This window comes from Sinocyclocheilus anshuiensis, unplaced genomic scaffold (assembly GCF_001515605.1).
Source record: "Sinocyclocheilus anshuiensis isolate Anshui unplaced genomic scaffold, SAMN03320099.WGS_v1.1 scaffold2144, whole genome shotgun sequence".
Taxonomy (NCBI): domain Eukaryota; kingdom Metazoa; phylum Chordata; class Actinopteri; order Cypriniformes; family Cyprinidae; genus Sinocyclocheilus; species Sinocyclocheilus anshuiensis.
This window is the reverse complement of record NW_015547642.1, coordinates 8154-17226: the sequence shown is the minus strand read 5'-3', so window position 1 is coordinate 17226 and position 9073 is coordinate 8154. Positions and strand designations below refer to the sequence as shown.

The window sequence follows — 9073 nt, the reverse complement described above, 5'->3', positions numbered from 1 at the left end:
ATCTGTCTGTCTGTCTGTCTGTCTGTCTGTCTGTCTATCATCTGTCTGTCTGTGTGTCTGTCTGTCTGTGTGTGTGTCTGTGTGTGTGTCTGTCTGTGTGTGTATGTGTCTGTCTCTGTGTGTGTCTGTTGAGCAGGAGTCTGGAGATGATGAGTACAGAGGAGATCACTCAGACACTGAAGACGAGGTGGACAGTGATTTTGACATCGATGAAGGAGACGAACCCGACAGCGATCAGGAAGACGATGCTCCTCGCAGAAAGAGCCGCGTGGTCACTAAAGCATACAAGGTTAGGCGTCTCACACACACACACTCGAACACACACACTCAACACATCTGCTCCTGCATGACTGTGTGTGTGTGTTTCAGGAGCCGCTGAAGGTCTCGAAGCCCAAAGTGAAGCGAGTTTCTGAAGAATTAAAGACTGAACGGCCTAAAGTGGAAAGACGCACCTTTCTAGAGCTGGAGGAGTTTGGAGAAAGTGAGACACAAACACTTATAAATATTTTGAATTAGTTTTTATTTTTATGTTTTCAGTTTTCTTATTAATTTAAGTTCAAGTTTTTGTAACTTGTGTGTTTTTGGCATTTTTATGTCTATTTAATTTGTATTCATTTTTACTTTAGTTTTAGTTATTCTAGTACAAGTTTAACTGAATGAAAATGAGAAATGTTGGCTTGGGAACTAGCTGCAATAAAACGTATTTTTATTTTAGTTCAGGTAATGTTCAAGTAACGGAAATGCTTTATGTTTTTTTGTTCATTTTAAATGATCTTCTGTTTTATTGGATCATGTTAAACTTATTGTATTCTCTTTTTCATTAAGGTTAACTTGATCTGCTAAAACAGCTCAAACAAAAAAATCATATAGACGGTTTTATAGTTAACTAAAACTAAAGCAAAAAACAAACCGTCTCAATTTTATTCAGACTCAAAAATATGAATTTGCATCAGATGCTGATATTAATATGATGAAACTCTGCTGCTTGTGCTGTAAATCAGTGAGATCTTTATAATATAAAATGCTATAAATATCAGTGGTCGCTCTATATCTCCAGTAAACAAATGTAAAAACAATTAGTTAGTTTGTGGTTTTGACTCAAAAAAGATCTGGTTCATAAGAGTCATTTGTTAATGAAGCCGACTACACTGGCGTCTGCGTGCGCGTGCAACCAGCATGCACCGTTTATTAAAAGACGTGTTTTTGCCATTATTTTGCGTTACTCTGTCATCGCCGCGGCTGAAAAGTAGCTCATGAAACACTGCTTACATTTATATTTTATTCTGTGATAATGCAGTTGCCCCTCCGCTAGATCCGCCCCTGCGTTGAGGAACAGTGAAAGTAAAGCTTCTGGAAACAAACGCTCCTCAAAAGATCCTGAGGATCAGATTTGAGACTCTAAAACATGATTGATGGAGAGTCAAGTAAAGCTGAGCTGCTTCAGTCCAGTAAGTGTTCATCTGGAGATATTGCTGCAGTTATTCTGACGCTTACTTGATAAAAATCAGTCTAGATCTGACACGAGAAGCTCCAGCTGAAGCTGAACGCTTGTAAAGCTTTGACTGGATAAAACACTCTAAACTCTCAATCAGAGACAGATGACATGTGGAGATTGAGTGAAACAGGTTTTTCAGTTGATCATTTAGAGGTCTTTTGTGTATTAAAGTAGCTTTATAAGGTTGTCGTTGTGTGTTTCAGTGCGTAAGTCGGTGCGTAAGTCCACGAGCGAGCACACGCGGCAGACGAACGAGCGTCTGCAGGAGCGTCAGCTGGAGGCACCGCGCAAGAGGAGAGGAGCTCTGAGCGAACGAGTGCTGACACAAGACGAGCTGCTCGCAGAGGCCAAACTCACCGCTGAGAGCAACCTGAGATCACTGGGTAACACACACTCACTCACTCACTCACTCACTCTCACACACACTCACACTCACTCACTCACGCACACGCACTCACTCTCACTCTCACACACACTCACACACACACACACTCACACTCACTCACTCACTCACTCACTCACACCTCTCTCACACTCACTCACTCACTCACACACACTCACTCACTCACTCACTCACTCACACACTCACTCACACATTCACACACACTCACTCACACACACACTCACACACACTCACTCACTCACTCACTCCTTCACACACACACACACACACTCACACACTCACTCACTCATTCACACTCACTCACTCACTCACTCACTCATTCACACACACTCACTCACTCACTCACTCATTCACACACACTCACACACACACTCACTCACTCACTCACTCATTCTCACACACTCACTCACTCACTCATTCACACACACACTCACATGACACTCAGAGCATTACACGACTGCGACGAGTGTGTGCTCAGATGACACTGTGTGTGTGTTTCAGAAAACTACGAGCGTTTAGAGGCTGATAAGAAGAAGCAGGTTCATAAGAAGAGACGGTTTGAAGGGCCGAGCATCCGCTATCATTCAGTGCTGATGCCGCTCATCCCAGACGCACACATGAAGGAGGAGAACGTGGATGTGGAAGGGTAAATTTATACATAATGAACTGTAACTCATAATAATTATGCTAAATTGCTATTACTGTAAAACAGTAGCTTGTTCCTGGAAAGCTGCTGAAAGAAGAATAGAGTTAAGGTCTGTTATTATTATCATGCTGTCACTTCACTGAAAGATGCAAACGGGTTACTACTATTAATTTGGTATAAACTAATATAATAATAAAGGGATTCACAGAGGTTTAGCTAAAATATTTACCTGAATATTGTATTTCCTGAGATTTTAAGTCAATATTATTTAGCATTATCGCATATTCACGGTTCTCTGATGTCGGTTAATGGTCACATGACATGCAGCTAAACAGATAAAATATTTAATCTTTTTATAGTGAGTGTTTAATTTTAAAAACTTTAATGTTTATGTTTTTTGCTTTAGTTAATAATTAGCTTTTTCAACTCTTAACTAAGAACCTAAATGGAACCTAAAATAAAAGTTTAACCCCTCGCTCTGAGTTTGCATGTTTTAATGTCCACATGTTCTTTTTCAAGAAATTACTGTAGCATTTCTATCATAAAGAAATGGCCAAATATTAAAGATTGAGTGGACTTTTGAAGTAAATGTTGTTTAGTCTATATTAAATATGGATTACGTCGTGCTGTAAAGTCTAAAAACTATCAGGCCGCTGGCACCCTCTGCAGGCGTTTGATATAATATAGTACATGTTGCAATAATATTGTTTTATTACATTTATGTATTTGTTTTTTACGAATTATTATTGCCTCACTGCTATTATATATAGAATTTTAAGTCATTTTCAAGTCTATTGTTCGCTTAGGTTCATTCATATTACAAAAAAAATTGCCGATTAATCGTCAGAATAATTGACCGATTTCTCGATGACCAAAATAATCGTTAGTGACAGACACTGCTTCATATGAGCAAGATGCATGATGGTAAGACTTTCTCATCTCCTGTTATAGGCTGGACCAGGACATGCCCCAAGCCACACCCACTTCTTCATCCTCCGCTCAGGGGGCGGGGTCTCTGTGCTCTCGCACATACATCACCTTCAGCGACGATGAGGCGTTTAGCTCCGCCTTCCCGCCGGCGGCTCGCTCTAGCCCCGCCCAACCTGTTCAGGAGGTGTGTCCTGTTACCCATAAACCCGCTCTGTATCGCGACCCTGTGACGGACATCCCCTACGCCAACGCCCGAGCCTTCCGGATCATCCGCGAGGCTTACCAGAAATACATCGCGGCGCACGGTTTTCCCAACGCTTCTGGAAGCTTCAGCGGCAACAGTGGCGTGAGTGTTTCACCGGCAGCGACCGCCAAGAGCACACGACCGAAAGCCGTCGTCAAACACACCGTAGTCACCACCTAGATGCACCTTAACGACTGCTTTTGAGTGTTTAATTCCACATGACTCAGTGTTGGAGGACATTTTTTGATAAATTCAGGCAAAACTGTCAGAATGAACACTTTGTCAACATGAACTAGCAATGAACAATACTTCCGCATTTCTGTATCTTAATGTTAATTTCAACATTTACTAACATTAACTAATACATAGATTAATAAATGCTGAAAATTGCTCATTGTTAGTTCATGTCAACTAATGTGAACAAATGAGACCGTATTGTAAAGTGTTACTGTACAGGTCTCAACTGAATCACATTCAGTGATTCAAAGCTTCTTTGACTGAGTGACTCTGAACGACTCGGATCCGCTGATGGAGGACCGATTCAGCTGTTGATTTATGATCACATCACCAGCACTGGCTCTGTTCATTTTCTGATTTCTTCTTTTGTATTTTCCAGGGTTTTAGTCCAAAAATGGCAATAAAAATGGCAATAAAGAACTCAAGAGTGATTACCTCTTTTTTTTCCCCCAGTATGATCCTCTGGATCCTCCAATGGATGCTCTGCAGTGAATGGGTGCCGTCAGAATGCACAGATCAAGCAGCGTTTAAACAGCTCTAAACACATATGTGCTGGATTTTGATGTGAGAGACAACAGCAGATGCACTTTTTCACTGGATGAAGCGTTATTATGGATTATGAACTCAGTGTATTTGAGTTAAAAACATCTTAATGCTGGATTTGTTTCAGCTTTTGTCTTCTCCAGATGTTCACTGATGGACTGGAGTACTGTGGGTTACTGTGATGTTTTTATCAGCTCTCATTCTGACGGCACCCATTCACTTGCTGAGACACTGATGCAATGCTATAATTCTCCAATCATGGCGAGATGTCATCCCCAAGACGTCTGGTGCAAAAAAGATAAACCAGATCATATCAAAAGATCACAGAGATGAAGAAGAGGCTTCTGAAGATGCGTGAAACACAATAAAATTGTACTTTATTATTAAAACTTTGTTCAGGTCAGATGCTTCAGTCTTGTTTTACAACTGTTGCTTTTCAGCAAAATACACCGAAACATGAAAACTGTAATGAATTGTTTTACTGGTAAACGCTGTGGAACTGTGCATAAAATCCAGTGTTGTGTAAGCTCTGTGTGTTAATATTTATGGGTGAAATGAATGTTAAAATGCAAAAACGTATGGATTAATTTTCTTTATGCACAACATCATTTTTTAAAGCGATAGTACACCCAAAAATGATCATTCTGTCATCATTTATTTGTTCCAAAACTGACTGTGGAACACTAAATGTATTTTATTGGACCCCATTTACTTCCTTGAGTTCCCAGCTAACAAAAATATTAACGTTTTGCTAACTAAATGTTTTGTATGTCGGACCATAACTTTGAGTGAATGTTCCATTAACGTCACAGGAAGAATGTTAGTTCATAACTTTGAGAGAACCTTTCTAGAACATTCTGAGAACGTTGTCATGAGGTCATGAGTCAATGACATGAGGTCAGTAAACAATGACAGAATGCTGATTTTTGGGTGGACTGTCCCTTTAAATCTTCCTTCTGATTTTGTCGTGAAGTATGAGCTGCACGTGTTTAATGAGAATCCCGATCAGACATGAGAGATGTGTTCAGGCCTGAGTGTCTCACTGCGTCCCTGAGCTCAGTGTCTCTGTGAGCAGCACAGGTACAGAAGCTCTGAAGTCCAGTCTTTCAGTCCAGCTCTGTGTTCAGAGCTTGCCCTCTTCGATCATGCGGTTCAGGCCGCTGCAGATCTTGCCGAGTTTGGGCCACAGCGTGCCCTGCGGGTCGTACAGGTGCGTGAGCAGCTCCGGGTCCGAGTAATGGTTGAACACGTGTCTGATGCGATCCAGAGATTTGGGCGTCAGGTGCTTCTCCACCAGCTTCAGCAGTAAGTCACGACACTCGGCCAGCAGCTCCATCATCACGCTCTTATCAAAGGTGAACTCCACCTGACGCACAGACACGCACGCTCCTTATTATACATTCACATTCATGCATTTAGCAGACACTTATCCAGAGAGGCTCAAAATGAGGAACACATTTTTAAAACTTTATTTGTACATTTCTGCACATATTGCAAAGTTCTCAGACATGCCCTCCCTGATAGCACGGAGACGTCTATTTGACGTCTGCATTACATCTGCAAGACGTATTTTTTAGAGTGTTTGCTCATCTGCAATACATCTCCTATCAGATGTCAAATAGACGTTTAGAAGATGTTTATGATTTAGAATGCATGTCAAACTGACATCTTAAAGACGTCTATCAGATGTTTGTACACAACAGATGCTTTCCAGATGAAGCTATGTTTAACAGACGTCCTGCAGACGTGCGTGTGCTATCTGACCTTATGCTTAACTCTTGAGATTAGAGCATCAGCAGAAAAACAGAGCTGAAGTTGCAGAAAAAAAGTACAAGATGAGGGACGTGAGAGAGATGGACGTTTATCACAGATGCATGCATGCGGTTATTTATTTTGAAATTAAAATGTTATATGTTCTGATGAAAACGTGGGTGGTGTGTTGCTATCTCTATCTGTCTTCTGAGTGGTTTTAGCATGCTAATGTACTCTGAAAGCTTTTTAAGAACGTTATTATTCGGTATTGCTCACATTTGCACATTTTCTGAAGAAAATAAGTGTTCCTGTCCGAGCCAAAAGTCACTAGCGTCTTCTGGTTGGTTGCTATGGCTAAATAGTTGCAGTGCAGTTGCTAAGGTATCCTAAGTAGTTGCTAGGGTGTTTTAGGTACTTTCTATGTGATTGCTAGGGTCTTTTGGTTGGTTGCTAGGGCTAAATAGTTGCAGTGCAGTTGCTAAGGTATCCTAAGTAGTTGCTAGGGTGTTTTAGGTACTTTCTATGTGATTGCTAGGGTCTTTTGGTTGGTTGCTAGGGCTAAATAGTTGCAGTGCAGTTGCTAAGGTATCCTAAGTAGTTGCTAGGGTGTTTTAGGTACTTTCTATGTGATTGCTAGGGTCTTTTGGTTGGTTGCTAGGGCTAAATAGTTGCAGTGCAGTTGCTAAGGTATCCTAAGTAGTTGCTATGCAGTTGCTAGGGTGTTTTAGGTAGTTTCTATGCGATTGCGAGGGTCCTTTGAGAGGTTGCTATGTGGTTGTTAGGGCATTCTAAATGTTTGCTATGCAGTTGCTAGGGTGTTGTAAGTAGTTGCTATGCAGTTTCTGTGGTATCCTGAATAGTTGGTAATTTGGTTGCTAGGGTGTCCTAAGTAGTTGCTTTGCAGTTGCTAGGGTGGTCTAAGTTGTTGCTTTGCGGTTGCTAGGGTGGTCTAAGTTGTTGCTATGCAGTTGCTAGGGTGTTCTGTAGAGTTGGTCTCTAGGGTGTTCTAAGTAGTTGCTAGGGTGTCCTGGGTGGTTTCTATGCCATTGCAAGAGTTTTCCAGGCAGCTGCTATGTGGTTTCTAGGGTGGTTTAAATTGTTGCAGTGTGGTTGCTAGGGTGTCCTGGGTGGTTGCTAGGGTGTTCTAAGTAGTTTCTGTGCAGTTTCTAGGGTGTTCTAAGTAATTGCTATGCCGTTGTTGTGGTGTTCTGAGTAATTGCTATGCTATTTGTAGGGTGTTCTTGGTGGTTGCTAAGTTTCCTAAGTAGCTGATATGCAGTTGCTAGGGTACTCTGAGTGGTTTCTGGGGTGTTCTGAGTAGTTGTTTTGTGGTTCCTATATAGAACACACAGTTGCTAGGGTGTTCTGGGTGGTTACTATGTGGTTGCTAGTGTGTTCTAAGTAGTTGCTATGCATTTACATTTAGTCATTTAGGTTGCTAGTGTGCTCTGTGTGATTGCTATGGTGTTCTAAGTATTTGCTATGCTGTTTCTGGGGTGTTCTGAGTAGTTGTTATGCGGTTGCTACTTAGAACACACAGTTGCTAGGGTGCTCTGGGTGGTTGCTATGCAGTTGCTAGTGTGCTCTGTGTGGTTGCTATGGTGTTCTAAGTAGTTGCTCTGCAGTTTCTGGGGTGTTCTGAGCAGTTGCTATGTGGCCGCTAGGTTACTCTGGATGGTTTCTAAGTGGTTTCTTCCTGGCTGGTGTGAAATTACACCAGAAACGCTGTAAGATGACGCACACACTGAACTTTAAGACTGTCAGCTGTAGTACTGCTGATGATTAATCATAACACACCATTAGCGTGTAAATATGACTGATGAATGCGAGTGTTTGTACCTCCTGGAAACTGATGGCCGTCATGGCTCCTTGGTGGAGTTTTTTCCTGAAGTCCTGCGCCACACTCAGCTCATCTGCGCTGAACTTGTCGTGTCTGAACAGAACCCCCACCTTCACGGCGATCTTGATCATGTTCTTCACCACCTTCTGGGCCTCGTTGCGGTTCCCCGTGTGCTCCTTGGAGACACGGTACAGCTCGTCCAGAACCTCACTGCTGTTGTCATCGATGAACATATGAGCCACTGACTTACTGGCCATGTGACTGAGGATCTTCTTCTGGGCCTTCATGGCCATGTCCTTTGAGCTGAACGCCTCCATCCTGATGGCAGGAGAGCACGGACGGACACAGACGTACAGCCGTGTGCGAGTGTGTTTACCTGCGTCGTGCAGTCAGAGGTGTTTGCGAGGACCGTGTTATGTCTTTTTGAGGAAGTGGCGTCTTCCGCTGTGTAACTGCGAGAGGAAACGGTGTGATCGGAGGAGATATGTCACTTCTGCTTTCTATCTCACTCACACACTTCAACTCTGAGTTTCAGACTCAAATCTCCCTCTCCAGAGATGTTTCATATCATTCAGGGTGTTGACAGTGTGAGAATAAGAACACAAACTAACCTGAAAATAGTACGGCTAAGCTTCACGTCATCTTCAAACATAAAGTTTGAGATTAAATGAGATCAATGAGATTAAATGGAAAGCTTCCAAAGTTTGCAATCGAAAGTCAAAACTCTCATCAGTTTCTCTCTAGATCACATGATCTGATCAATCTGTATCTCAATCATTCTTCCTGATTCACATTTAACAAATAAACGGAACTGAATTCAGATTGAAATGATCTGGAATGTGGTTTCTATGAAAGGTTGCTAGGGTGTTGTAATTAGTTGCTATGCGGTTGCTGGGGTGCTCTGAGTAGTTGCTATGCGGTTGCTGGGTGTTCCGAGTAGTTGCTATGCGGTTGCTGTGGTGTTCTGAGTAGTTGCTATGCGG

At 42.1% G+C, this 9073-nt stretch overlaps 2 protein-coding genes across 3 annotated transcripts in view; one reads left to right on the top strand and one right to left on the bottom strand.

Annotated features, from left to right (window-relative positions):
• vps72a (vacuolar protein sorting 72 homolog a) overlaps nucleotides 1-4393 on the top strand; it is a 6418-nt gene extending 2025 nt beyond the window's left edge. Inside the window, exons 2-7 of one of the 2 annotated variants that reach the window (XM_016504029.1) lie at nucleotides 137-289; nucleotides 370-481; nucleotides 1699-1878; nucleotides 2400-2544; nucleotides 3496-3936; nucleotides 4226-4393. In XM_016504029.1, coding sequence (XP_016359515.1) covers nucleotides 137-289; nucleotides 370-481; nucleotides 1699-1878; nucleotides 2400-2544; nucleotides 3496-3898 — 993 coding nt within the window. In that variant the 3' untranslated portion in view covers nucleotides 3899-3936; nucleotides 4226-4393. Of the gene's footprint in view, nucleotides 1-136; nucleotides 290-369; nucleotides 482-1698; nucleotides 1879-2399; nucleotides 2545-3495 lie in introns of both variants that reach the window. The other variant, XM_016504028.1, reaches the window with a different exon arrangement.
• A 1028-nt stretch (nucleotides 4394-5421) lies between these two features.
• LOC107701885 (tumor necrosis factor, alpha-induced protein 8-like protein 2 A) lies at nucleotides 5422-8526 on the bottom strand. Its single transcript, XM_016504024.1, has 2 exons — nucleotides 8090-8526; nucleotides 5422-5864 (listed from the first exon to the last, which is right to left on the bottom strand). The coding sequence occupies exons 1-2, from the start codon at nucleotides 8405-8407 to the stop codon at nucleotides 5622-5624; spliced, it is 561 nt and encodes a 186-aa protein (XP_016359510.1). The 5' UTR covers nucleotides 8408-8526; the 3' UTR covers nucleotides 5422-5621.
• Between the last annotated feature and the right edge of the window lie 547 nt (nucleotides 8527-9073).